Raw genomic sequence first — 26,449 nt, 5'->3', positions numbered from 1 at the left:
ACAGAACGCGCTATGAGTTGTAGGTATCCTCGTAATGGTGGAATGCGCCCCCTCTTGATCGTCGTTGAGCCGGAAAGAAGACGTTGAATCATTCGAGAGAGTCACTTCAGTGTTCTCGCTCTCGGACCAGGTGGCGATAGGACAAAGGAACAATGGGGAGTCAGTTCATTTCCTCCTTGATGGTAGGTTTGGTGAGATACCATGCACGGCCTAGAGGAGTCAGTGCGTTGAGAGTCAGTGCGCTGCAGAGTTTGGCTCGGTAATCGTTGACAAGCTCATGATACCTCAGTATACATCATGCTGTTGCTTCGCTCGACTGGATGGATGAAATTATATTGTACGACATGTGAGACTTCGTTCGCTCCGCCGACCGCGTTCCTACTTTTTGGCCTGACTGTTTGAAGTGTTCAACGGAGGGTTCTCAGAACCTGATTTGCCTTGCTTGCCAGGAGGTTGGGAGTAGTCAGACTGAGCAGGCGAGTGTTTTGTGTAGTCCTTGCCGGTCTGCAAGAGTGTCAACACTGTATCGTTTGCGGGGCTCTTGACATTGCTTACCTCTTTTTGGATTTTCTTGGCACTTTGAGAAGGATCCGCGTTGGAGTCGAATGCAGCTTCGGTATGCGCTACATCGTCGGTCTGAGGTAGCATAGGTGAGCTTGGGTATTCAGAGGGTACGAATATCCGACTCACTCCTGCGCCCACTGCGCCTCCTTCATCCGAGTACAGCTCCTTCTTTCCCTTATCGCTGGCGTACCCTCGCTTCTGTCCGTATGCCTGGCTGGCATATCCTTGTTCTCGCAACGACACAGCGGAGAATGAAGAGAAAGTCCTGGACGCTTGAACGGGCCTAGATGGTCCTGCGCTGGTGGAAGATGACATGTTGGATAGCTCGAATGTGGGTTGTGGAGCGGGCGGTGGGATGAGAGGTGTCTGAAGGAAGAATGTGAAGGTTCGTCTGGCTGAAGAGAGCATGCTTGCGAGTGTTGTCTAAAGAGATGAGGTAGAGTGAGTGGTGTCTGACAGGTAGATGATCTCAATTGGAATGGGTCAAGTGGTCGGGTATTGAGGATCTGTCCCTACTTTCGACGATCTCTTTATATATAATAAAACGCTTCTTGAGGAGGCGGTGAGATGATCGACATTTTCAATCGGCGACGCCACCCGCACCACACCACCCGAAGATGGACCTTGATTAGGAAATGATCTTCAAATGTCATGCGTCATTTTCTAATTCAACTTCCACATCACGTAATGACATATTACTAATGACGTCAGTCAGTCACCCTTGTGCAAATTTGATTCCGCTACGTGATCTCAACACGTGGCAGCGTCGTGAAGACGCGTTTCAGCGATCATACCGGACGAAATATATTCCAAGTACAGAGCGAGTCGCTGCAGCCTATGAAAATCATGAGATCCAGCGTCAAGCTATGTCTAATCCTCGGAATCGCAGGGGCTCTAGCTTTGGCCAAACAGCAGGTGAGGGCTCAGGTTTCGTTCTCTGCTCATCTCTTGTCAGGGCCAAGCTGTCTTCTCGGTACCCAAGACATTATCGACCCATCAACATGGCATGTCAATGAAAGAGGTCTTTGGAGTCCTGTTCCCGTTCAAGAGTCCGGCGTATAATTCGGGTGAGAGCTTGATGACGAGATTCTTGAAGCTCATGTCCCCCTCAGTCCTCGCTACGTTCTACATCTCCTCGTGAGTCCGTCCCGTTTTGGCCTCGTCTATTCCATTGTTAATGTCCCATCCCTAGCGCACCCAATCTCATCCTCCTGGCTGTACCCTCCGATCTGGATCCAAGCTCATTAAATACGATGATCGCCTTCGCGACGGGTGGTCTGCTTGGCGACGTCTTCTTACACTTGGTCCCCCATGCATTCTTCGGAGAATGCCATGACGAGGGGCATGAGCATCACAGGGCCATAGTTGTTGAGGAGAAGAGGAACATCGTTGTCGGGTGAGTAGGCGTGAAAACTTGCCCCTGGAAGAGAGAGTTCTCATATGACTTTTCTATAGAGCGTCCATCTTCCTGGGGTTCATGGCGTTTTTCATGCTGGACAAGACAATGAGGGTACTGAGTGCATCCTCAGGAGACGAGACCCCGGGTCATGGTCACGGTCATGGTCACAGCCATTCACATTCCCATTCGCATTCGCACTCTCATGCCACAAGCAGCGGATCTTCGAGCGCTGTGAAAGGAGACAACGACCTCCGTCAACGGAAGTCAACGAAGGAGGTATCAAGTTCCGTTGTCTCTGCTCCACAGGACCAACCCAAAGTCAACCCTTCATTGAAACTCTCTGCTTGGCTCAATCTTTTCGGGGACTTTACGCATAATATCACTGATGGCCTGGCTATGGCCGCTTCGTTCTATTCTTCGCCAGCTCTGGGGGCAGTCACGACCATCGCGACATTCTGCCACGAGATTCCTCACGAGGTGAGTCCTCTCATCTCCATTCTTAATTCCTGATTTCTCACATGTAGATCGCCGATTACTCGATCTTGATCAAATCTGGTTTCACAAAATCCCAAGCTCTCGGCTCTCAATTTTTCACTGCCCTCGGCGCATTCCTAGGTACCTTCCTAGGCATCTGGATCGCCGAAACGTCAGGAGCGGCACACCATACCAAATTACCAATCGGTCAAGGGTTCTTCGGTACAAGTGTTGGAGCGAGTGAACTGGTCATCCCAATGACAGCAGGGGGTGAGAGTCACTGCCGAAGTCTCTCCTGCATTTCTGACCCGGGTGGCTCCAGGCTTTCTGTACATTGCCAGTGTCAGCGTTGTCCCTGAATTATTGGCGGAATCGAGAAGCGCTACTCAAGCCCTGAAGGAGGTGGGTTGAAAAGGCGGGAGCCATGTTTGGACCCAAGCTCATGATATGAACCAGTATTCTGCCATGGCGTTTGGCGTCTTTTGCATGGTAAGCTGCTGTATCTACATGCCAGGTGACTGTTCACTCATCATTCCTCCCAGGCTGTCATTGCATGGAACGAATAGCAGCAGAATGATGGATAGTCTCTATGCATGCCCCAACAAAAATACATTTTGCTTCCGCTCCCAATGGAGGTGCTTTTTTTTGCCTTCTTGCGGACAATTTCCGAACGCCCACATTTCTCATCCACTCTCCAGTCGTCATCATCCCCCCCTCGTTGACCTCAGGAGCATACTCGTGCTTTGCTCAATCGAAGGACAATAGCCATAGAGAGCTCGATTCGACAGATATATATACAACACATACCTCGAGTCTGTGTGACCAGTACATTCCCGACAAATTGACTCGTCGGCGAGTAACATTACGGGAATTCTAGACCTTTTGAAGCCAACAAGGAAAATCAATTTTCAACCCATTCTTTTGGAGCAGCTTTCAACAAAACAATACATTGTACTGTCATTCACACAATGTCACAACATAAAGCGAGATTCACCTGGGGTGTAGGACCAGAAAAGGTATGTAAAGGGTGTCTGTCAAGAAGCGCACTGGCTGATCTGTACCTGCCTTCTCGTTCTCCATTCCTCAACACGTCGTCTTCGGATTTGACCCGTGCATTCTCTCGATCGCGTTTTCACGCCCTTCCCCCGCCCGCCGCTCAATTACACGTGTCCATGTCACGATGCCCACCCTGCATGTCTCTCCATTGTTCCCGGATCTGTGCGTGGTGTCTGTGCACGCTTCACTAGGTCTTCGTCGCTGGAGGTTTCAACAACTGGTCGGGCGATGCGTCACCACTGGAGAAGCAGGCCGATGGAACTTTTGCCGGTGAATTCGAGGTTCCGTGGGGAGAGAAGCAGGCGTTCAAATATGTCGTTGATGGAGGTAAGTGTCCCACTAGTCCAAGCGGGAGATGTCTTTTGCTGATCATGCGGCGCTCGTAGAGTGGAAAGTCCGGGAAGACGAGGCGAAGGAGTGGGGTGAGTGATGCGTTGCCCATGAGTCTTGTAAACGGTATACTGATTGCGTTTTCCAGATGCCGCTGGAAACATGAACAACGCAAGTCCAATTCAATGAGAAGAATAAGCGTATTGGCTAATCTTGTCCCTAGGTCTACACTGCTCCACACAAACCAGAGGCCGCTGAGACAGCTACCGCACCTGCCCCCGCTGCGGCCACCACTACCTCCACTTCCGACTCTACGACCGCTCAACACGCTCCCGAAACTCTTCTGGCCTCCAGTGCTCCCGCCGCTGCTGGCTCATCAGAAGCTAGCACCGCTGCCCCCGTCGCCGCTGAGACTACACCTGCTCAGATCGAAAAGACCGCTGCGAACACCGATATTGGCGCTTCCTCTACTGCTCCTCATGAGGACCGCTTCATGAGCGAAGAAGCCAAAGAAGTTCTCGAAAAGGCTGCTGAGATCGGAGCTGGAGCCCTTGCTGCTCTGGGAGCCGCCGTCGGAGGAGCCGTCGTCGCTGCTGAGAAGGCTATCGGCGTCGATGTCACTCACTCTCAACCTGTAAGTGATCGAATGTAACACCGACGACGAATTTGATAGCGAGCTGATTAGTCTGAAAAGATGTCACTCGACGAGGCCAAAGCCCAGGGGATCGATGTCAACGCTCTGGAAGAGAAAGAAGCCCCCACCGATGCCGTTTCTCCCGTTGGAACCAAACCCTCCGCAGATGGGATCGCCGCCTTGGAAGAGAAGGCTAAGGAGCTCAAGTTGGACTCGCACGAGCCTACCACTGGCTCCTCTGCCGCCGCTGTATCTTTGAGCGAGGCTCTCAAGTGTGAGTCAGCACCATGTCCGCAGTCGAATGCAGTACACTGACTGCCAAACGTTTGTTGCTCAGCCGATGACGTTGAGATCGTCAAGCACGACATCCCCGCTCAGGACGAAACGACAGACAGCCACAAGACTGTTCCTGCACCTATCATCGTGGCCGTTGGCCCTCCGGACGCCATCAAGGACCGATCTTTGAACGGAGCCGCTCCCGGTACCACCACGGATTCCGTCGGAACCAAACCTATCGACAGTGCCCCTGATGTCAGTGCCGTCGAAGCCAAACGTGATGCCGAGCAGCACCCTGCATTGACCGGCTCTACACCCGCTGCCGCTCAGGGTAAAATCACCGACGCCGTCACCCCGAGTCAATCTACCGCGACTGAGGGTGGGCTCAACTCTGAAGTCGTCGAAGCTGGAGCTGCCGTCTCTCAAGCTCACGGCGCTACTGGAACGACCTTGGCTCATGCCAAGGAGACCAGCACCGCTACCACCGCGACTACCGACTCTAACGCTGGTGTCGCCCCACCTGCTACGCCCGCAAAGAAGGCGCCCGTCACTGCTGCTAGTACACCTGCCAAGAGTACTACAAGTACACCTGGCAAAGATGCCGACGGCCGAAAGAGGAAGACCAGCTTCTTCAAGAAGGCAAGTCGATTCCTTTCACAACCTGTCAAATTGCTAATGCAGAGCGTTCGCAGATGAAGGAAGCATTTTCTTCTCCCAAAGACAAGGAAAAGAAGTAGAAGCTTGATCGTGCTGCGGGTAGAGTTTGGGGGTTTTGTGAAAATCGGTGGACGGTGACACGGTGACACGGGTATCTTGGAAGAATCATCTCGTCTAGACCTTTTTCCTTTTCTGTTTCTTCTCTTTTCTTCTTCTTTCCTCATTCTTCTTGCCCGTTCCTAAATTCCGCTTTCCTCTTTCTCTCTCTCTCTTAATACTCCACGGGACGATGTGGAACTCTTCTCTCCCCTTTGCTGAACACTCGTTGCTAGAGGACGAAGCGATTTGTGCCTGCTTTTCATTTCTATTACCTTCTTTTCCTCTTTTCCTGTATCTTTGTTCCGTCTCCTTCCCTACGTCTCGTAAATGATATGCTAGAGCCTCGAGGCTACGGTGTCTGATCACAAAAGACATGGATCATTGACATATCATTACGTCGCATTCCAACAGGCTCAGAGCTATAGACATAGTATAGAATCCCAACAGGTCGTTCATGGTCTCCCAAAAGCCTTCATATGGCCAAGGCATGAGTCTCTGATCTATTTCCCCTTGACCGTCTATCCAGGTCGATTCATGTCTCCCTTGATCATGACCCTAAGCCTGAGAGACCAATCAGCACACAGTCACGAGGTATAGACGCCAGCCACTCACATGTCCCTCGTACTCGTAATCGATACCCTTGGCCTTGATCTTTGACTTTCGTTTGTCCTGCTTGGCTAATAATCCAGCATTCGCTTGATCTTGCTCCTCCTTGGATCGAGACTGAAGCGAGCGTAAGCAAGCGTTCCAAGATCTTTTCGCCAAGGACCACTGTACATACCTTTTCGGTCCTCATTTTCTCCACTCGGGCGCGGGGAATCTTCTTGAATTTGCGGTTCGCTCCGACCCAAAGTTTGGGATGAACATCTTCTGGCGGAATGACCTGAGAGGCGAAGGTATGAGTGATGAAACCTCCGTTGACACGCTCCAGGCCGACCTACCTGACACTTGAGCAAGTGACCCATCAACAAGTAGTTGTTCATAGTCTCCGCAACGATCTCTGCCACACTCTGGGATGACATCTCGATGTAAGCAAAGTGTTTGGATGCGCCAGTCTGCATATCATCAGTATTAAGCACCATGCAAGGCTCGACGTACCTTTTTATTTCTTGCCAGTCGAACTCGAGTGACGTCTCCAAACTGCGAGAAATACTCCTTCATCTGTTCTTCATAGAATCCATGGGGCACTCGACCAAGATACAATGTACCCTTTTGTGTGTCCTGTAGAAGAACGTCAGGTGTGCACGTCCAGCAAGCTTGCGATTCCACTTGCCTTCTTTTTCTGTGCTTTCTTCAACCTCGCCGCGACGCTCTTGTCATCCCTAGCGACCATTGGCAAACTCTTCAGGTCGACCTCTTCCTTCTCTCCTCCAACTTCACTCTCATCGTCCGAGCTATCCTCTTCATCGCTCGACGCGAAGCCGTCCACCATCTCCTCATCGCCAAGCTCCTCTGCAACTTCCTTGGCTTTGGATTTGGCACCTTTCACGGCCTTCTTGCCCTTCTCCTCCGTAGCGGATGCGACATCCTTGGCTGCCTTCTTGCCCTTCGCAGCGACAGGTTTGGCTTCCTCAACAGCTTTAGCAGCTGACTTCTTGCCTTTGGAAACCGTCGATTTGGCCGACTCCACAGCATCCTCGGCTGCCTTTTTCCCCTTTTTGGCGACCGGTTCCGCGTCCTCAAGTGCCTCTGCGGCAGCACGTTTGCCCTTCTTCACAGTGGTCTCGACAGTCTCAGCGGCATCCGCAGCGGCCTTCTTGCTCTTCTTGACTGTCGGTTCGGCCTTCTCAGTAGCTTCGGCAGCTGCCTTTTTGGCTTTCTTGACGGCGGGCTCGACAGCGTCCTTAGCATCGGCAGCTGCTTTTTTGCCCTTCTTCGTAGCTGTCTCAGCAGCTTCGGCGACTGCCTGTTTGCCTTTCTTGATGGTGGGTTCGACGGCTTCGGCGGCGTCCTCTACTGCCTTTTTGCCCTTCTTAGCGGTCGATTCAGCAGCCTCGGCGACGGTCTTCTTGCCCTTCTTCACGGCAGGCTCTGCAGCTTCCTTTATGTCTTCGACGGCCTCCTTGACAGCTCCTTTGGCCCTTTTGGACGCAGGCTCGACATCTCCCTTTGCCTTTTTGCCTTTGGCACTGGTCTCGGCTCCAAGGTCCTTGGCCAATCCACTCGCTGCTCCAAAAGATTCCACAACAGTCGAGATGACTTCTCCGACCTTGTCGGCCACAGCTCGAGCCGTGCCTTCAGCAGTCGCCATAAAGTCTTCAGCGCGTTTCCGTTTCTTGCTTTCGGGATCCTTGAGTTCCTCCACAACTTCCTCCGTCTCTTTCACAGCTGCTTTCGCCGCCTTTTTGCCCTTCTTCACAGCTGGCTCCGTGGCCTCTGCGACAGCTTGTACAGCCTCCTCTGCGCCCTTGACGACCTTTCCAGCCTTCTTCTTGGCTCCCTTGACGTCTACTCCTTTCTCTTCCAATTTCTCCTCCACAGCAGTTTCGAGTTCTGCAGCCTTTTCCTCCGCTGCCGCTCCGACCTCTTTAGCTTTCTTCCCAGCTGCCTTGCCGACCTTTTGAGCTTCCTCTTTCCCGACTTCGGCAGCCTTTGCAGCTTTCTTCTTTAGTTTCGGAACATCCACATGGTCGGCCAAGACTTGATCAGCCGCTACGGGTGTATGGGTTGGATCGTCGAGCACGAGATCTCCGGCCACTTCGACAGCATCTTTTACGACATCCACGACGCTCGAGATTGTTTCTTGGATGTTCTCCAGGGTTGTGCTTGGTCGAGGTGCCGCTTTACCTTTCTCAGTCTTTGCAACAGACGCGTTGGATGATTTCGCTTCGGTGGCAGCTGACTTAGAAGAGGAAGAGGAGGATTTCGCCTTCTTTGACGAAGGCGCAGAGGCTTTACCAGGAGGAGGTTGAGACTTCTTCGCCATGGTGATGTCAAGCGAGAGGACCGAAAAGAGTTCCAAGTGGATGTCTCGCAATAGAGAGGAAAGAGGCGAGAAAGAAGAAGAGAAAGTTGATTTCAATAAAATGCATCATCAATATTATTATTATGATTATTGTGATCCGCCATTTCTGATACCACGTGGCATACTCGATCAATCGGGAAATGAAGGTTGACGTCAAAGTTCAAATGTTGTCGACTACGACAGGTAGACTTCTTGCGTGAGATATTCACGGCAAGATTCTAGCATCATGCCAGCATATCGTCTGGAGGTTTCTTCCAGCAACAGAGCCGCGTGCAATGGTGTGTCGTGCACTTTGTTTCGTAGCCGGTATCACCCAGCTGACATGGGATGTTGCGCAGGCAAACTTCCGTGCAAAGGCAACAAGATCATGAAGGGAGAACTTCGTTTAGGAACCTGGGTCCAGATTCGAGACAATGGATCTTTCAAGTGGAGGCACTGGGGATGTAGGTCTTCTGCATACGGCGGGGGCTTTTGGTGACACCCTCACCCTCAGGTGTCACCGAGGCACAGATTCAGAACCTACAAAAAGATTTCCCGAACCCCGATGACGTTGATGGATGTGAGTGAGGAGTTGCGTCTGAACGTCTTAGTGAACGACGATGATGTGCTGATCAGAGTCTCACAGTTGAGGAGCTTCCGTGAGTGCATACACGATGCTTCGGAAGTCGGACTAAAAGCATGACGAATTCAGTGAACCTTACCAAGAAAAGGTGGCGCCCGTTGATAACAGCGAGAGAGATCATGCTGACTAGTAAAAGGTCCGCACCGCATGGCAGGAAGGACATGGTGAGTTGCGACCGCCCATGTTTGATTCGCCTTTGACCCTCTTTCATAGTCGCAGACGAGGATATTCCAGAGACAGCCCGGAAACCACCTGCAGAGGGTGATGAAGAGGGAGAGGAGAGTGAGGCCAAGCTCACACCAAAGAAGGCCAAGAGCAAAGCACCTAGAGCAAAGAAGGAGGAGGAGGACGATGCTGAAGAGGAGGACAAGCCGGTGAGTCTGGCTCGCAGGAGGGACCGATCCATGCTGATGACTCTTGCAGAAAAAGCCCAAAGTAAAGAAGGTAAAGGCTGAATCTGAAGAAGAGGAGGAAGAGGAAGAGGTTAAGCCCAAACCAAGGGCAAAGAAGGGCAAAGTATGTCCTTCCTTGCGCCCGGTCAGATGAAAGACTGACGGTCACAGGCTGCCAAGGCAGAACCTGTCAGTGAGGATGAATTGAGCGAAGAGGAAGATGTCAAGCCCGCCAAGGTGAGTGGCCAGATCTCAGTTCCCCAAATCTGATAATTCCTCATCAGTCTGCTGCTAAAAAACGAACGTCAAAAGCTGTGGACGTCGACCAAGATGACGAGACCGCCGGACAGGCCGTGAAAGTGAGCCTTTCATCCTTGCTTCCATCCGGGCTCATACATTCTCAGTCCTCGAGCGCCAAAAAGGCGAAGTCAAAGGTCAAGACCAAGGCTGAACCAGAGAGCAACGACGAGAACGAGTCATCCAAGGCCAGGAAGAAGAGGACGAAGGCATAGAATCGGTAGCTCTATTTGCCCAAATCGACCGACCCTTGGACAGCGTTGTCGTCGGATCGGTACTGGCCAATTCGAGGCAATACAGATTGGAGACAAATAGGATGTGCACAAGTTTACGCGTTTAACGAATACGGCTGCAAGGACACCATGAAATTTGTATAACTTGACTTGTTCATCCGTCTCTCCCTTGCGTCTTGCGTAGAAAGCAGTTTAGAAGTTGGGCCCATTCCATGCAATATCATATAGCGTGCCACTGAGGGACAGATGAGCGGAATCAAAATTTCTGACTCGAAAACGTCGAGAGGGTTGAACATGATTCCCAGATGTACCTCTAGATTGCACGCCTTCTGAGCACCTCTTGAGCATCCGAATCTGAAGAGTCAACATGGTGAGCCGAGATCAGCCTCTTCAATGACCCACGCTGAGGCTTACCGCTATAGCCTACTATCACCGTTGATAAAGCGGAGCTGTATCGTCGCCTAGGCAAGGAATACAGTACGTTGAGCCTTTCGAGATCTCAGACAATGAACTGAACGAGGTGGATCCTCTAGCGACGCATGAATTCGACGAGTTATGCTTTGATTTTGGTGTTGAGCTAGATGAGGATGTGAGATGACTCTTGCTTGCGCGAGGAGGCTGGCTGATGAGCTTTGGGCAGACTACCGAAGATGTCGAAGCTGCACGGAAAAAGGGTCTACCGACTCCTCCACCTCAGCTCAAGATTGAGATTCCAGCGAATAGGTGGGACAGTACTTCTTCCTTGGCCTTGAAATCATATTGATGCCTTTCAAGATACGATTTGCTTTGCCTTGAAGGCATCGCTCGAGCGCTTCGTGTCTTCTTGCAAAAGCAGGAGCCCCCAACTTACACTTTGTCTGTCCCGGCTGAAATGCAAGAAGTCTATGTGGAGTCGTCGGTGAGTATAGCGAGTTCAAGTCCATGGTCAATGGCTCATAGTCTCTCAAGACCAGCCCGCTTCGGCCGTACCTCGGTGCCTGTGTCCTTCGTCTAGCAAGACCGATGAACACTTTGGAATATGAATCCTTTATTGACCTACAAGACAAGCTACATCAGAATTTGTGCCGAATGAGAAAGTTTGTCGCTATTGGTACGCACGATCTGGATACGATCCAGGGACCTTTCAAGTGAGCGTGACGTATTGTCCCGGATCAAGGTCGAGCTGACGGGCTTACAGATACCTCCACAAGGACCCTAAACTTATCAAATTCGCACCGTTGGGCAAGGACAAGGAGAGCACAGCAGAAGAGCTTATGACGATCTACGAGGTGTGCTCAGGTCACTTTGGTGGGATCATCAAGCTGACTCTCAACGCAGGGAGAAAGACACTTGAGCAAGTTCCTGCCCATCATCCGAGATTCCCCAGTCTATCCCATAATCTATGACAGCAAAGATCGGGTTCTCTCCATGCCTCCCATCATCAACTCTGAGCGTGAGTCCGGAGCGGGAGGTAATCGTACTTCTTGTTAATTACATGATCCAGACTCCAAAATCGTCGCTGGAAAGACGACTAACATCTTCATCGAGTCAACAGCCACGGATAAGACGAAGTTGTAAGTGGTGTAGTTCGGCATACTGGAACGTCGCTGACTGTCATCTCAGGGACATTGTCATCAACATGATGGCGACCATGTTCGCCGAATACTGTGCCGTTCCATTCTCGTACGTTGCCAGCAGTGACACTCGAGCCGTGAATAGCTAACCAGATTACAGCATTGAGCCCGTCAAGGTGCACATGCCAGACGGCTCCTCACACATATTTCCACCCATCGCTCCTCGTTCCACCCAGGCTTCTTCATCCTATATCAACGCAGCTACTGGTCTGAGTCTATCTCGTGACGAGCAATGTACCCTCCTCACCCGGATGACTCTGGCTGCCAAGCCTTCAACGGGTGACTCCGACGCCCTCGAGATCGAAGTCCCTTGCACTCGACCTGACATTCTCCACGAATGTGATGTTATGGAAGATGCTGCCATTGCATACGGTTTCAACAATCTCACACGGCGAGTTCCGGGTGTCAACACCATCGCCAAGCCTTTTGCGATCAACAAACTTGGGGATATCCTGCGGAAGGAATGTGCGATGGCTGGATGGACTGAGGCGCTACCGCTGATTCTGGTGAGCTTCACGAGATCCCGCGATTGCTCGGCTGACCTGTGCAGTGCTCACATGACGAGAACTTTGCCTGGTTGAATCGCAAAGACCCAGGCCACTATGCCGTCTCGTTGGCAAACCCGAAATCTCTCGAATACCAGATAGTCAGGACGTCTCTACTCCCAGGAATGCTCAAGACTATACGCGAGAACAAGTCACTGCCTCTCCCTTTGAAAATCTTTGAATGCTCAGACATCTCTGTGCAGGACCGCGAGGCTGAAAGACAGACGAGGAATTACCGACGCTTATGCGCAGTGTACATGGACAAGAAAGGAGGTTTCGAAGTGACTCAGGGCTTGTTGGACCGCGTCATGCAGATTCTTGGAGTCCCCTTCATCCAGAGCGAAGAGAGTCAGGCAACGTACGGCTACTACATCGCCAAGGCGGACGGTGAGCTCGATCAGTGCCTTCTCGACCTGACAACTTGCAGATCCCACGTATCTTCCAGGTCGAGGCGCCAAGATTGTTTATCGACCCAAACAGACTCCAGAACATCAAGCGACTCCAAAACCCCAATCAGCCCTTGAGACGCTGGCATCAAATCTCAAAGCCGCTCTGCCTCTCTTGAAAGATGGCTCGAGAGATATCGTCATTGGCTCTATTGGCATCTTGCACCCGACTGTCCTGCAAAACTTTGAGCTAGTCCGACCATGCTCAGCAATGGAGATCGACGTTGAGCCTTTCCTATAGACGCTCGGCGTGAGGCGAGATGTGATTAAATGGCGGATTTCCACATCATGGCATGCATGGGGATATGCGATCTCACCTTCCGGTACCTCGACGACGAGGTGATAGCTGTTGTAGTCTCGGCAGTTCCAAGAGGGTAGTGGGCGAGCCGCCACTCACTGCTTGATGCTGGATGACGAAATCAACCTCGACTCGGGCTGACGGGGTCTATTAGAAGAGTGAAAGGACGGCGTGAGGAGCGAAGACCTCGCGCCAGCTTGCCACGCGTATCAGCACCGCTGTTCGAAAACAGTCTATATCCCTTCATCATCTTCTGTAAAAGGAGGAAGATTCGCGGCTCTGGCTCCTACTGCTATGAGCTCCCTAGCATGTAAGAAAATGGGTGCTTATAAAAAGCTGAGCATTCCCATTTTCCATAAGTCAAACAAACTCACTGCCCTTGAAAGACATATCAGACCTATCACACAGTACATCCCTAAGCAACCATCATGACATCAACCGCTGCCTCCGAAACTACCTTGGTTCCGCAGTGCTCTGAGGACTCACAGTTGATTCTCGACTCAGAGTACACGAAGTCTTCAGACGGTAGGAAGTGGTGTCAATCCCACGCACCCACGACGTCCGGAACGACCACGGAGACAAACATTGGCCTGAAAGTGTGGCAGAATGGGACATGTCAATCTGAGAATTGCGGGCGACCTCTCAATACTTCAGGGACAGGCAAGTGTATATGGTCGGGGTAGAATACTACCATCCAGACTGCGTGGTCAATGAGGATCCTGTTCATCCTTGGTATGACACTTTCCAAGGGGCGGAGGCGAGAATGAGGGATACTACTGATACAGGCACGATGGACAAGTCTCGATTGTGAGGCGGTAAACCCCCATAACGGACATGACGACAGCATGCAGACTGATCTATACGAAATAATGAGCACAAAAGCTTGAAAGACTGACCTCCCACTGACACGCGACCCTCTACCCCTTTCAGTATCTTCTCTAAAAATCCACCTGTCCAGCAAGCAGTACATACAGTACGACGGGGGCTGGGTGTGGCACTGCCTTCCTTTCATCTTGCACTGGACACACTGTCGCTGGTCCTGCCAACTGCAACGGGTCAGAGTTCTGCGTCAAGGAGGCAGTAAGAAAGGATCGCCCGTCAAGGGGTCTTGCCAGAGTGGGAAGCGGACAAAGCTCCGCCCGCCCGACACGCAGAGCGCGGTATACATCATACATATACAGTACATAAAAGTCGCGGATATGCATTCCAGAATCTCCCGATAACGCCCTCTCTACTTTCTCCTGCCGTTCCCTCCACCACGAAATCTCGAGGTATACATCCCTGATATGGCTCTACCTTCGACGCAAGGACAGCTGACGCTCTTACTTCCGAGATGCGCCACGGATGGACGCTTTATAGAAGAGGAGACTTTCACGCAATCGTCAGATCTCACTCGTTCCTGGTGTTCAAAGCACCGTCCAACAGTAACCGGGGAGGAGAAGAAGGGTACAGTTACCGTCCAAATCTCGCCTATCATGTCTGGAAGAATGGAAAATGTCAATCGTCAAAGTGCAGTAGAGCATGGCTCTCCGGGTCTCGCTGGGGAAGAGGGTTCAACACCTCTGATAATCCTACGGCACGCCTGGTAGGCATAGACTGGTATCATTCGGACTGCCCGGTGAACCCAGATTCCGATTGGGGCTCGGGGTATAGAACCGTAGTACTGACAGACAATTGATGACAACTATATGATACAATCTTTGCAGCGTGCAGGACCTGTAAGGAACAGAGTCGGCCTTCACTCTACTTGTTGGCTCGCTCTCGCTCCTGCTTGACAGCCTTCAGCTCTTCTAATCTGGCTCTAAGCTTTGGCACCTCGAGCAGCTTGTGTTCCAGGTCTTGCTTTTCTTCCTGAAGGGCGAGCCGTTTCTCAGGATCAAGCTCGGTGCTGTGACCTCATCAGCGTCCCTCAAGGGTTTGAAATGCGGAGAGAGCTCACAAGACATATCCTCCCATACCGTCGTACTGAAGAACCATCGAGTGATACTTCCATAAGGACGGTCTATGGCTGACAGTCATGAGAGTGATGCCGAGGGCTTTGACGATCAGCTTAGGACAAGCTATATCCACTCACCCGTCGCGTGATCGTACATTGCCTTTTCGATCTCCAGTGTCACAGCACTGGTGCATTCGTCCAGGATAGCGTACTGTCCAAGTCAGCCCCTTCCGAGAGACACTTGCACACTCACCTTTGGTCGATGATAAAACAACCTCGCCATAGCCACTCGCTGCTTGTCGCCTCCGCTGAGCGCATCTCGCCATTCCCTGTTACTGTCCCAGCCTCCCTCTCGTTCAACCATGTGACCCATATCCACCACGTTGAGCATTTCTTCGAGGTCTCTATCCGTGACGCCACGTGCCATCATCTCGTCGTGCGTGTGAGGATAGATGATCTGGTCGCGCAAAGTCCCAGTGCACAGGTAAGGTCTCTGTGGGATATACGTGAACTGGTGATTTGGAGGCTTGTACACTGTCCCGCCATAAACTGGCCAGAGTCCACCGAGGATACGGAAGAGGCTGCTCTTGCCGCCTTAAAGATAGTCAGAACACGTGTATTCAGGGCAAAATCTGTGTACTCACAGCCATTTGGTCCGACCACGAGCAAGTGTTTCTGCAACTTTGTCAGGCATCCCTCATGAGAATCTCTCTCACCCCTGAATCCACATGGAACGTCATGGACTTCACCAAGACATCGCCATTTGGGCTGATCAGAGGTACGCCCTCGAAACGAATCTCCTCCGCCTCAATGATTTTCCCTCGACCCTGAAGCACTGCCAGCTCAGCGTACGATTATGAACCCTGTACACACTCTTCTCGTTATTCTCAACTCCGCCACTGCTGACCAGCTTCTTCTGATATTTGCCGGCTTTGACATCGTCCATGGCGTCAAATAGATCGGATACTCGGGATGTATAGCCTGCAAGCTCGGCGAGTTCCTAGGAGTGAGCTCTCCGTGATATCACAGGCGCCCACCTTGTAGCTGTACATGACTCGGCCAAAGGCATCGCTGGCAGAGAGGAGTAAGCGGCGATTCGTCACGAAGCCTAGAGAACCTTAGCGCAAGTCTCGGAACGTTACACTTGCCTTCTGTCCGTGTACCTAGATCGCCGCTCTTCATGCCTAGCAACTCGCCTCCAAACACGGGGATGGCACAGATGCACAGACCCAAGCTTCCCCAGAGCCACTTGATGACTCCCTCTTCCGCCATGCCATGCCATATTCTGATACCCAGAACTCGGTTGATGTGCTTGACGAGGGCAAAGTAACCTCGTTCGATAACGTTTTTCTCGTATTCTTCGCCATGATATAGAGCGACCTCTTCGGAGTTTTCGAGCAGTCGAGAATGCGTGAAACGGAGCTCGCCTTCGAGCGTTGCTGCAAGGCTTTTAGAAACTAATTCTTGCTAGTTCGAACTCACCTTCATGGGCCGCATACTTGCCGAACGGCGGTGTGACCGCCCGTACTGTGGTCGTCAGCTGGGTTTCTTTGGCCTTGACGCTCACATAGTCCCGCGCTCGATTGGACAAGCACAGTGAGTACGACCAAACTCTCTGCCCCGACGTTGCGAGAGAGCTGGTAATTGTACAGACTGTCCAGGACAGCCATCAGCTCCGGACTGACCATGTTTCGAGCTAAGGCTCACATGACATCCAATGTCGGCTTTGCGATATTTGAATAAATCTCTGCGAGCTTGTTACTAAATTGCTGAATGTCGACTGTGAGGTACTGATAGGAGTTCAGCGGGTCGTTTCCATCTCCAAAACCCTCGCCAGGCGGGTAACCCACCTGGTCCGCATTCTTAATTCTGTCATCTAAATTTGCGAGCTTGTAGAATAGCTTGTCGCTCTGATCAGACCGTAATGACTGTGTCAGAGCAGCATCGACTCTCGCTTCGCGGGACGAAGAGGGGTCCACAGGGCCTTGAGTCGGTGGATCGAGATAGTTCTTGAGCGCGTATTCCGTCAGCCTTGCATCAGCCGTCAGTCAGCCAATGCCTAGACCAGGTGCTACTATCCACTCGCCTGGTCCTGTATGCCAGGCCAAGTGCCGATTGTAGATACTCCAGCATCGAGTTTGTGTATGTAGCGGGTACGGCGACCAAAAGCCACCGGATGATATTCTTGACGAAGAGGTCAGGTCGAGCAGTCACCAAGCTTGATACGATTCTGGTTTCAACACATTTAGCGTCTATCCCTTCCAAGCAAGAATGTTACTCAAAGGCGACGAAGAAGAAAGGTCGGGAGGGGAGGACTATTGCCCTGTGCGCCCAACTCACCTACCATCTAGATCTGCAACGTATAGACTGAGACCGGTCCTCGCAATGAGGAAAGCTGAATGAAGGACCAGCATAGCCGCTTCTCGTGACTTGAGCGAAGGTACGACGATCCGTAAGAGTTTCCGTAGACGAGTATGGAAAACTGGATCATTGACTGATGCAGAGGTCGATGAAGAGCCTTTACCTAAGGTAACCAAGCGCGCGGCGGTCAGCTCAGCATGGTGGAGAAGGAGGACAATCTTAACCTCTCACCCTTCTTGCCGCTCTTCCGATCACCGCGTCCTCCCTCACCTCCCTTGACTCCCCCTTTGCCCGTTATGCCGAGATACGTTGTTCCCAGGCAGTAAAGCACGAAACCAGCCGTCAGGGCTCTCTCGACAATTGGACGATGTGCCAAGTAGACATGAAGCAAGGCTCGAAGTCGTGTTCTCACTCGCGGGAGAGGTGTTTGAGTGAGCATGTGGAGGACCTGCTCTCGTAGCTTTTGCACCTGTTTCTGGTTCATCTTTGACCCTTTAGACGACATGATGTGCGATCACAGTCGCGACAGACACAACGTATCAATCGCATTCCGCTGGTCATTCCGGCTATGGTATCAATCCAGTTGCCGAACAAAACCCTGCTTCTTTTTGATTCAAAACTTTTTGCATCACAACGCATACCGCAGATCTAGTCGACGATTATTCAGGCCAATTCTTGTATATGTATATATAGAAGCAGAAGAGCAAAGCAGTAACGAAAGAGAAGAGGGAGGAAAGAATGCCTTGGTCAATCCACTGCTCCTTACGTGTAGGAAGGACAGTCTGAGGGACGACATGACAGACGATGATGATGAAGACAAAAGAAGATATATTAAACAATCCAGACCAGAAGAGACGCGTAGTACGACACTTGACCGTCCATGATTATCAACAAAGACCGCGGGGAAGAATGGTGAACCTAGAACAAGAAGGCTGCCTAGTCGTCGGCTGACAATGATAAAGAAAAGAAAAGGGTAAAAGTGTCAGCGCGACGTTCCAAGAAAATGAGTCCAGCAAATTTCCCAGCCCCAGCAGCCAGCATCAAAGTGTCTCGCGTCGCCGCCCGTCGCTCTGGCTCCCAATCACTTGCCCCGACCAAAGCCAGCAGTGTACCGCCCAAACAGCCCTTTAGCCTGTTCTTTTGACGATTCCTCCTGGGTCGGTGTCTCTGGCTCTGGTGCAGGTCCAGGTGCTGACGAATCAAGGACACTCGGAGGCGCTTTGGCGACTTGACCCGGGTGCAAGTGCTTGGAATCTGGGGAAGTGACGGGGGGAGGAGCACGAGGAACCTCGCCGAGAGAAGTCGGGACGGTGCCGGCTGATCTGGAAGGGGATTGGACCGCAGTGGTACCACTGTCCGCGCCAGCCGCTTGATGGTCGTCATGGTCTCCACCGCTGACGCTTCCTTCTTTGGTGCTGACTACTGGAGCAAGGGTGGGAGGAGAATTGTCCTCACCAGTTGTAGGCTCTTCCCTCGCAGGCGCCTTTTCTTCTCGTCGGGACAAACCACCGGCACCCGCATCGGATCCTGCGGCCTCGGGTTCAAGTTCAGGCTTTCCCTCCTTCTTGTCGATCTGAAGAAAGGAAAAAGGTGAGCTGGGGACAGTGTCGTTGGAGAATTTGCTCACGGCGTATCCGTTGGGTCCGACCTCGATCGGGCCAGCATCACCGGAAGAGTAGGCAGGGACGTCCTCGTGACCGTCGTGGTGGGCGGCCTCACCTTCATGCTCGTGCTCATCCTCGTGTTCGCCCTCTTCCTCCTCCTCCGCCTCGACCGAGCTGCCCTCCTCCTCTTCCTCCTCACCCTCTTCCTCCTCGTCAGTGACGTATCTGGCAAGTCAGCATCGCGTTTCCCCAAGATAATAGCACGACCTACCCGACGCTTCGGACAGCCTGGGCGACAGGTCCGTCTCGCTCCATCTGCTCCGAGGCAACGAGGTATCGAGCGACGAGCATTCGGAGGTCGTTCCAGAGTTCCATCATCTCCTCGTGAGAACGAGCGCGGAAAGTGAAAGCAGTGTCGCTTCCGCTGAAGAAGTTCTTGGCACCGGGGGATTTGCCGTAAGCCGAAGTGCCATCCTTGCGGCCTTCGATGTGGAACTTGTGAGACTTGGCAGTGGTGGCTGACGAAGGAGGTCCAAGAGTGCAAGCAGGCAAGAAGAGCGACCAGATGGGGTGAGTAGCGGTGCTAGCGTCGGACGAAGCATACTCGTGGAGGTAACCAGCAGGAGTGAGGACATAGAATCCTTCCTTGTAAGACTTGGTGAATCGCTTCTTTCGCTCGAGGAGACCAGTGTGAATGGGAACAACAGATGGGTCGTTCTTTCCAGGGTAGTCGATCATGTCGGGGTTTCGGAGAGGAGTCTCGGGGTCGAGCAGGTGGTCAGATCGGGCAGCGAACGAGATCCATTCACGGTCGGGCAAGAGCTGAGCCATGTTGACTCCGAGCTGTCGCCAAGTCTCTTGGACAGAGGTCGACATTCGGGATTGCCATTCGTCAAAGGTGGACCAGGCCGATTGGATGGATCGGACGATACCCTCTTCGAAGTGAGCAGAGTTTTGCTGCATGATGACGATGGACTTTTGGAGAGCGTTCTCCTCTTGGACCTGTGGTTGCATTAGATGACTGAGCTCTTGTTGATAAGACTCACCTGTCGCTGGAGCTGCTTGTTCACAGCCATGTTGACGGCGAAGGGGTCTTCCTTGGCAGTGACCGACATGGGCGTGTGGTTGACGGCACTGATAGCTCGGGCGAGGTCGCTGATGGCCTTGGTGGAGAGCTCTCGCTCCTTGGCGACGGAAGCGGCGAGCTTACCAGTGTCGTTCTGAACATTCTTGAGGTGAGCCTTGATCTCCTGTCGGAGCTTCTGGAGGTGCTGAACGATGGAGGATTCAATGGTTCTAGCAAGAGACGAGTGAGAGTCGGCGATGACTCGAGTCTTGTCTCTGATGGTGTAGAACACGTCCTGGAACGGGAGGATGAGCTCATGTAGGTGGGTGTCAGGATCAAGAACTCACCTGCATTCCACCCTCGCCCAAGAATTGATTTCCGGGTCGGAAAGGGACTTGGATAACGGCGCCAAGCTTGGTCAATTCCTTGGACGTGTTGGCCTCAATGTCTGCGACTCCCTCAAAGTAGGCTATGGGACGATGTGAGCCTTTTCACGTCACCGACTCGGCGACCCGACTCACAGATGAGCATCTTGACAATCTGCTTCCAAGCGGTGAATCGCTCGATGAGAATGTCGGAAGGTTTAAGCTCATGAGGGGCAGTGTTCTTCTTGATCTGTGTGGAATGGGGGTGGGAAAGAGCGTGTCAGCAGAAGATTAGGTGGGGAGAGGGAGGAGGAGTGGGAGTAGGGGCAGAGAGGAGGGTCGCAAAGTCGAGCTGAGCAGGGAGGGAGAGAAATGATCACTTCGATCATCTACTCTCTACCACTACTCGGTGCTTCCCGCTATTGCCCAACCACCGGCCCATTTTGCACCGCAGCAGCACCACTACACACTCACCAAGCTCTGGTTCCTCGAGATGGTAGAGGCTCTCGACTCTGTCCGCGAGAGCTGATCGAATCGTGACATGGTCGAGGTGTGTGCTGTGTGAGCAGTAGTAGTTGGTTGATGAGATGGTTGGAGAGAAGTCAAGTGGTGAAAGTGGGAAGAGAGAGAGAGAGAGAAAGAGAGGTGAGACCCAGCGGGAAATGGGGTAGTCAAGTTGCCTCAACTTGAGGGAACTATAGACTTACCCGGGAGGCGTTCAATCACTTGGGATGTGATCTCTCTCTTTGGAGTTTTTTACCAAAAGCGGCAAATGTATCTAGGATTGTGACGTAGCTTTTTTTTAAACCGAACTCCGCATCAGGTAAGAATCAAAGGGGGGGAATAGGGGGCTCAGATGATATGGCCGTACGAATGTGGCAATACATATCATTATACCATACACGTCGGAGCATTTGGACGATAGGGGAATGTCTGCTTTCAGAGTGATCAAAAGGAGAAGAAAAATACTAGTGGCTACAGCGTGTATATGTGGATGATCGACAGTCATCGTGGCTCTCTCTCTCTCTCTCTCTCTACCTGGTCGTCTCGGCAGATGGCTCTCTTGTATCGCCACCATTTGCAGTTCGAAGTGGAGCTCCACTAGCCATGCTATCTCTTCCAGGGGCGATCCCTTGATTCTTCTCCTTTGAGGCGATCTTCATTCTCTCGGCTCTAGCTCTCCATCCACCGCCACCACCGACCTCCTCATTGGCAGCAGCACCTTGCCATCGTTCAGGGTACTCTGAGAAGGCTCGACGACCTGTAAAGTCATCTCCTTCGCCATGTTTCTCTTGCCATTTGGCCAATCGTCGCATGTATCGCGGTGAGGATTTACCAGCGGGCCAAAGATCTGCGGCGAGGGTGAAAAAGTAGAATACAAGGATGAATGCGACTGTCCATTCGAGAGCAGCAGCGGCAGAAGTGACGCGATTGCACTTAGCAGCAGAGTGTCCTTTGACAGCGACCGAGTTTCCATCGCACTGGTGAGGGGGTCCAGGGTGTCAATAACCAGCATTCGTTGGTACGTCAAACAGCATGCACACTCACGTAGCCATAAGTGACAGCGAAAGCGATAGCCGTGCAAATGGCCAAGGTGACAATGATCAGCTTGAGGATAGAGTTCCGAAGCAAGTGAGGTCGATCAGGGTGATCCTTGTAGAGTGACCACTGAAGACGATGCCAAGTCAGCTTTTGTGCGAGTGAGAGAACGTATGCCACACTCACCACCTCGGCCGATTGGAAGATGGCAGACAAAGCGACAAAGACGACAAAGACAACGGTCATACTCCAGTGGACCTTGGGGTAATCAAAAGCGTCAAACTGGATTGATGTCAGTCGATTCGAAGCTGTTCGTATAAGACTTACAATCGATAAGAAGACCAGACCCAGAGCTCCGATGGCGCCAAAAACGATAGCCATCCAGTCTGAAATCATAAGAACACATTCTTCTTCTTCTTCTTCTGTCTGGCTCACCAAAGACCCTCTCTCGCTTTCGCTTGTCTGCCGGAAGACGGTCGACGTGTCGAAGCCATCGTTCAGCAATGATCGACATGACGTAGAGACTGATATTTGGCGGGTAAAATGAGCTCAGGAGTCTAGAAGCAGGGCGAGAATGACTCACCCAGCGGTAGTGCAGCATATGCCAATGAACAGTTTCTTCACACATGCCGATCGTCAGCCTAGCTGACACACGGCTGTGCGACCCCCTCTTACTCACATGGTGCGCAGCGCCGACGTCTGAAATGAACACTACACTCGCTTCTTCCGCTTCGTAACGTGGTTTTCCGGCATGCACCCAGAGACCCAACAGGGCGAGGATACCACCGAGCCATGTGAGTCCAGCGAGGATAGGGAAGAAGATATAGGGGCCGAAGACTGGGATCGAGTCAGAAAGCGTTATGTCAGGTGCCGTGTAGCTGGACCATGCCAAACTCACACAGGTGCGAAGTCAACGTCTTTGAATTGAGGTAGAGTGGTTTTCTAGCCATGTTGGATCGAATGTCACACTCTAATGTTTGAGTGTCCTGGGCTGTTTGGTTAAAGAGTGTCAAATGGGATGAGATGCGATGATGCCAAGTTTTGCTGAATCTTTTGTTCCAGACGTTGAAAGGGACGAGGCACTCTACACGTGTCTCTCTCTCTCTCGATGCCGGTTGCGTCACTGAAAATAGGCTTTCATACTCCAAAAAGCATTACATCCCCTTTGCTCATTCCTTCCTCCCCTCTGCTACTATGAGGATTGCCACTGCTTTAGTGCTGCCGCTGCTTCTACCTATGCCGCCACTCGACAGCTTATGAACTCCGATTTGGAGCCACAAAGATCCCCTATGGGTGATCGACGTCACCGGTGACGCACTGAATGTGAATTATCCTTTTTTTTTCTCTTTGGTGTGTATCAGCTTGCTGATCAAATCTACTAATCAATTGCCGGTGATCGGGCCGGACACATGTAGGGATTGGATGCTCTCCTTCGGACTAAAACACGCTCTGAAGTCCGCTGCTGAGCTCGGGGCGGCTGTAGATACAGAAATGGTTCCATCATAGACCCCTCTGCCCCAAAATAGATAACCCCGGCACAAAGCTATTATTGCCCTACAACAACATCCCCCTGGCCCATTCCACATTCTTCCCCTGGATCACAGCCCTTTCTCCAAACCATAAACGACAGATCATTGCACCTCCACGAGCACTCAATTGTTTCGCACTGACGATGATGTCGTTGGGAATCTTGTCTTTCAATGCTCCCGGTAGACGTAAGAGGACAGGGTATCGCGTATAATAGCCAGTCATAAGGGCATGAGGCACGCCGCTCTTGGGAACAAACTACTGTTAGCGGGGTCCGATCGGTCACGACGACGACGAGATGCCCCCCCCCCCCCCACCCCAACTCACCACGACGTCCTCATCTACACCTAGACCCGGAGCGAATACTCTTGAATCGATACGAAGGATGTCGTCTGTGCACTCCGGGATGACGATATGAGTCAGGATGATCAATCCGGTCGACAATGATGTCTAGGCCAGAAGACCAGGGTTTCAGCCACATCTTGCAGCACAGAGATATTTCTTCCGGGATCCCAACTCACCAGAGCCTTTGGGTCAATCCTCACCGCTCCCACGTCGACACCCGGATCCAGCTCGATAAGGTAACAGGACCGGCCTGCAAACTCAAACGTGGACACTTCCGTGACGTCTCTCAATGTGATAGAAGAGCATTTCTGAAGGAAGTCCACAACGGCGAAGCGGAGTTTGTTACGCTCCGGGTCAGATAGTTTCTCAATGTTGATGACAGGAAGAGACATCAAGGGTCCATCGGGCGTCGATTCGACATAGAGGGATCCGCCCAACGTGTTCAATCTGACGAAACGAGCTTTAGGGTGGCTTTTGAAGAGGACATCCGCAGCGGCGAATGTTGCGTGACCGCATTCGGGGACTTCCTAAGATGGAAGCCGAAAGTTTTAGCGTTCCTATATCTTCTCGTCTTTGGCTTGACGGGATAGACCCACCGAAGCCGGGGCGAAGAATCTCAACCCATACTCCAACTTCTCCCCATCATCTTCCTCAGTCAAATCATCCGTGGATGGGACGAGGAAAGCGACCATAGGGTACGCGAAATCATCTGCTATCTTGCGCATCCACGCCGTGTCATTTGACCTGGGATCTGATTTCGGGACCAAAACGATAGGCGCAAAGTTGCCTGAATTCGGTTTGTCAGGTATCACTAGGGCATTGAGGAGTCGAAATTCGAGCGTCTCAGCATGAAGTGTCCGCATTTCGTCGTTTCCGCCAGAGTGTCCAATAGACTATGACTCAATGGTTCCAGAAGACAGACACCTCTGTTGTCGAGTCAATGTTCGAAATGCCCGTTCCACGGGTAAAAAACCCAATGCGCGGCATGCGGTATACCCGGGATGGCCGGCACAGCATACCAATACAAGCCGTTGTCCGCTTCTGGTAAATAACAAAGCCATATCGAGGTTCACTCCTTGCGGTCTGGACGTCTCAAGCAAATCTCTACATCAGATAGACTCAAAACATCATCGGTAGAAAGTTAGTCTGGACGAACCGACATCGAGGGCTGCCCGGACTGAAAGGCACTCCCATGCGGGTTCAGGTTAAGAGGCCCGACGTCTCTTCTTTTGCATCTTGTTCTGAGTTTCATGACTCAAATCTTGAGTGATGCGAGCTGTCTGCGCGACCCAGATAATCATCCATGCATCATGTCCCCTTGCAATCCCTTATAATTCCTCATGTATCGGTGTGGCTTTGATGGTTTCTTGTTCATCCACCGATCCGTCAACTGGCTCATTGACTGCCTCCGGCTCTGGAGCAGGGACACCCTGTTCACTTGACCCCGCTGAATTGGAGCTCGAACCCGCATCATCGACCTGAGGCTCCGGGGCAGGATCCGGAGCTCCAGCTTTACTAGCTTTGGAAGCCTTTTTCTTCTTCTTGTTGTTGTTGTTGCTCTCGACGTGTGGTTCATCCCGCGCTTTATTTCTGTTCTCTCCAGTAGATCCGCTCAGATAATCCTGCATCCACGCGAGAAGGGCATTGAACTTGAGCACATCTGTTCTCCCATCAGCATGGTCTCCGTGAGGTCTGGTCTGACGATTGATGGCTCACCATCGTACTCGGTGACTGCTGTCCTCGAAGTCTCTCCTGGCGCCCAAATGACAGCGCGAGTGGCATCCCTCGTCTTGTCCTTTGGATCATAGACGCCCAATGTGGACAGAACCTGATGAGATGAAGAATCTCGAATGAATCCAAAGTGTATCTGAGGGTCAACTCGAGGTCCCTCCCTTGAACCTCCCACCTTGCTTGATAATCTATGGCCTAAGACTTTCCACAAGAATGGAATAGAAGGAGAGGAAGGGTGGACCAGCAGCACATGAGGTAAAGTGGGTTTCTGTCATGATTCGCATCAGCTACCATATCCCCAAATCACCTCTCATCTTGCGCGCCTCACCTCGGCCAAGAACTTGTCCAAGCTCTTCTCAACACCATCATCCACTCTAAGCTTCTTGACTCTGTCCGGGACCAAGCCTTTCGCATAATCTACCAGTGGAGCCTTTTTCCTCTCGCCTTGATAATCTCTCGAAGAGCCTTTTCCAGCTCGAGGAAACGCTTTGATCGTTGGGAAACCTTGGATCTGATGTTCCGCACAAAGACGTTTGTTGACATCGTCATCACAATCCACAGCGTAAAAGGGAATCAGGGGAGAAAGGGATTGGGCGGCTGCGGTGTATTCTGGTCCGAGAGCTTTACAGTGTCCACACCACGGCGCGACGAATGCCACCATCTTTGTTTGATTGAGTGTGTCAGTCTAAGTCTGTCAGAGATTGTACGGAGTCGCCTACCGCTGCGTGTTCTGTGGCCATGACTGTCTTGAAAGTCTTTGCATCGAGATTGACCACTGGTTGGCCGTACATTCCAGCTAGGACTGTCGGAGCGACCAATGAGAGGACATAAAGCCATGATGAGACCATTCTGACCGGTGAGTGAGCTCCGCAGGCCGTAGATAAACTCGTTGAGCAGGCAAACCAACTACCACAGCCTTTCAAAGGGACCACTGAAGACGGTCGGACGTGGCAGCCTCTACCCGGAAGCGGTGGTCGCCGAAGTCAGCATGGAACGGCTTGTGCCACTTTTGATAAAACGCCGTGGCGGACGAAAATGCCGATAACCATCTTGGACAATTTGGACGAGATTTCAG

General features: G+C 51.9%; 11 protein-coding genes across 11 annotated transcripts; 4 read left to right on the top strand and 7 right to left on the bottom strand.

Moving 5' to 3' along the window:
* Positions 1-259: 259 nt before the first annotated feature.
* BD324DRAFT_632708 (hypothetical protein) lies at positions 260-1,141 on the bottom strand. The gene is made up of 2 exons (XM_022016546.1): positions 556-1,141; positions 260-504 (listed from the first exon to the last, which is right to left on the bottom strand). The coding sequence occupies exons 1-2, from the start codon at positions 970-972 to the stop codon at positions 379-381; spliced, it is 543 nt and encodes a 180-aa protein (XP_021869596.1). The 5' UTR covers positions 973-1,141; the 3' UTR covers positions 260-378.
* A 239-nt stretch (positions 1,142-1,380) lies between these two features.
* On the top strand, positions 1,381-3,114 carry BD324DRAFT_632704 (Zinc/iron permease). The gene is made up of 9 exons (XM_022016545.1): positions 1,381-1,479; positions 1,520-1,631; positions 1,677-1,701; positions 1,757-1,960; positions 2,020-2,440; positions 2,488-2,707; positions 2,760-2,839; positions 2,894-2,926; positions 2,980-3,114. Exons 1-9 carry the CDS (start codon positions 1,402-1,404, stop codon positions 3,001-3,003), a joined length of 1,197 nt encoding a protein of 398 aa, XP_021869595.1. The 5' UTR covers positions 1,381-1,401; the 3' UTR covers positions 3,004-3,114.
* Positions 3,115-5,889, top strand: BD324DRAFT_632692 (hypothetical protein). The gene is made up of 8 exons (XM_022016544.1): positions 3,115-3,453; positions 3,685-3,820; positions 3,880-3,915; positions 3,972-3,994; positions 4,047-4,457; positions 4,518-4,731; positions 4,795-5,372; positions 5,426-5,889. Exons 1-8 carry the CDS (start codon positions 3,406-3,408, stop codon positions 5,468-5,470), a joined length of 1,491 nt encoding a protein of 496 aa, XP_021869594.1. The 5' UTR covers positions 3,115-3,405; the 3' UTR covers positions 5,471-5,889.
* On the bottom strand, positions 5,866-8,495 carry BD324DRAFT_632687 (hypothetical protein). The gene is made up of 6 exons (XM_022016543.1): positions 6,763-8,495; positions 6,588-6,710; positions 6,431-6,544; positions 6,271-6,372; positions 6,102-6,212; positions 5,866-6,050 (listed from the first exon to the last, which is right to left on the bottom strand). Exons 1-6 carry the CDS (start codon positions 8,413-8,415, stop codon positions 6,045-6,047), a joined length of 2,109 nt encoding a protein of 702 aa, XP_021869593.1. The 5' UTR covers positions 8,416-8,495; the 3' UTR covers positions 5,866-6,044.
* Positions 8,496-8,625: 130 nt separating this feature from the next.
* BD324DRAFT_632683 (poly polymerase and DNA-ligase Zn-finger region-domain-containing protein) lies at positions 8,626-9,593 on the top strand. The gene is made up of 7 exons (XM_022016542.1): positions 8,626-8,732; positions 8,793-8,897; positions 8,948-9,013; positions 9,080-9,164; positions 9,213-9,240; positions 9,290-9,450; positions 9,500-9,593. Exons 1-4 carry the CDS (start codon positions 8,681-8,683, stop codon positions 9,094-9,096), a joined length of 240 nt encoding a protein of 79 aa, XP_021869592.1. The 5' UTR covers positions 8,626-8,680; the 3' UTR covers positions 9,097-9,164; positions 9,213-9,240; positions 9,290-9,450; positions 9,500-9,593.
* A 678-nt stretch (positions 9,594-10,271) lies between these two features.
* Positions 10,272-13,180, top strand: BD324DRAFT_95526 (hypothetical protein). The gene is made up of 13 exons (XM_022019289.1): positions 10,272-10,368; positions 10,421-10,475; positions 10,532-10,587; positions 10,639-10,721; positions 10,773-10,896; positions 10,947-11,125; positions 11,176-11,266; positions 11,316-11,430; positions 11,482-11,551; positions 11,601-11,660; positions 11,712-12,117; positions 12,162-12,543; positions 12,584-13,180. The coding sequence occupies exons 1-13, from the start codon at positions 10,366-10,368 to the stop codon at positions 12,841-12,843; spliced, it is 1,884 nt and encodes a 627-aa protein (XP_021869591.1). The 5' UTR covers positions 10,272-10,365; the 3' UTR covers positions 12,844-13,180.
* A 1,463-nt stretch (positions 13,181-14,643) lies between these two features.
* BD324DRAFT_582251 (ABC transporter transmembrane region 2-domain-containing protein) lies at positions 14,644-17,636 on the bottom strand (the record flags this gene model as incomplete). Its single annotated transcript, XM_022013551.1, has 16 exons — positions 14,644-14,788; positions 14,840-14,936; positions 14,975-15,047; positions 15,090-15,430; positions 15,481-15,511; positions 15,553-15,671; positions 15,710-15,836; positions 15,874-15,944; positions 15,979-16,275; positions 16,319-16,363; positions 16,404-16,489; positions 16,544-16,626; positions 16,687-16,790; positions 16,912-17,066; positions 17,177-17,388; positions 17,478-17,636. 16 exons carry the CDS (start codon positions 17,634-17,636, stop codon positions 14,644-14,646), a joined length of 2,145 nt encoding a protein of 714 aa, XP_021869590.1.
* Positions 17,637-17,799: 163 nt separating this feature from the next.
* Positions 17,800-21,073, bottom strand: BD324DRAFT_632654 (cytoplasm protein). The gene is made up of 8 exons (XM_022016541.1): positions 20,707-21,073; positions 20,389-20,482; positions 20,215-20,336; positions 19,848-20,162; positions 19,073-19,803; positions 18,825-19,026; positions 18,653-18,770; positions 17,800-18,144 (listed from the first exon to the last, which is right to left on the bottom strand). The coding sequence occupies exons 1-8, from the start codon at positions 20,773-20,775 to the stop codon at positions 18,134-18,136; spliced, it is 1,662 nt and encodes a 553-aa protein (XP_021869589.1). The 5' UTR covers positions 20,776-21,073; the 3' UTR covers positions 17,800-18,133.
* A 193-nt stretch (positions 21,074-21,266) lies between these two features.
* Positions 21,267-22,721, bottom strand: BD324DRAFT_582147 (Frag1/DRAM/Sfk1 family-domain-containing protein; the record flags this gene model as incomplete). The annotated part of the gene is made up of 8 exons (XM_022013545.1): positions 21,267-21,713; positions 21,781-21,900; positions 21,958-22,053; positions 22,099-22,157; positions 22,207-22,295; positions 22,355-22,389; positions 22,451-22,608; positions 22,670-22,721. The coding sequence occupies 8 exons, from the start codon at positions 22,719-22,721 to the stop codon at positions 21,267-21,269; spliced, it is 1,056 nt and encodes a 351-aa protein (XP_021869588.1).
* Positions 22,722-23,264: 543 nt separating this feature from the next.
* On the bottom strand, positions 23,265-24,626 carry BD324DRAFT_632650 (hypothetical protein). Its single transcript, XM_022016540.1, has 4 exons — positions 24,240-24,626; positions 23,820-24,170; positions 23,626-23,748; positions 23,265-23,544 (listed from the first exon to the last, which is right to left on the bottom strand). Exons 1-4 carry the CDS (start codon positions 24,504-24,506, stop codon positions 23,326-23,328), a joined length of 960 nt encoding a protein of 319 aa, XP_021869587.1. The 5' UTR covers positions 24,507-24,626; the 3' UTR covers positions 23,265-23,325.
* A 306-nt stretch (positions 24,627-24,932) lies between these two features.
* Positions 24,933-26,287, bottom strand: BD324DRAFT_632647 (thioredoxin-like protein). The gene is made up of 5 exons (XM_022016539.1): positions 26,094-26,287; positions 25,703-26,035; positions 25,550-25,642; positions 25,360-25,510; positions 24,933-25,303 (listed from the first exon to the last, which is right to left on the bottom strand). The coding sequence occupies exons 1-5, from the start codon at positions 26,220-26,222 to the stop codon at positions 24,972-24,974; spliced, it is 1,038 nt and encodes a 345-aa protein (XP_021869586.1). The 5' UTR covers positions 26,223-26,287; the 3' UTR covers positions 24,933-24,971.
* Between the last annotated feature and the right edge of the window lie 162 nt (positions 26,288-26,449).

The sequence above is a fragment of the Kockovaella imperatae genome, assembly GCF_002102565.1.
Source record: "Kockovaella imperatae strain NRRL Y-17943 chromosome Unknown BD324scaffold_11, whole genome shotgun sequence".
NCBI lineage: Eukaryota > Fungi > Basidiomycota > Tremellomycetes > Tremellales > Cuniculitremaceae > Kockovaella > Kockovaella imperatae.
The sequence above is the reverse complement of the archived record's forward strand: the minus strand, read 5'-3'. Positions and strand labels throughout refer to the sequence as shown.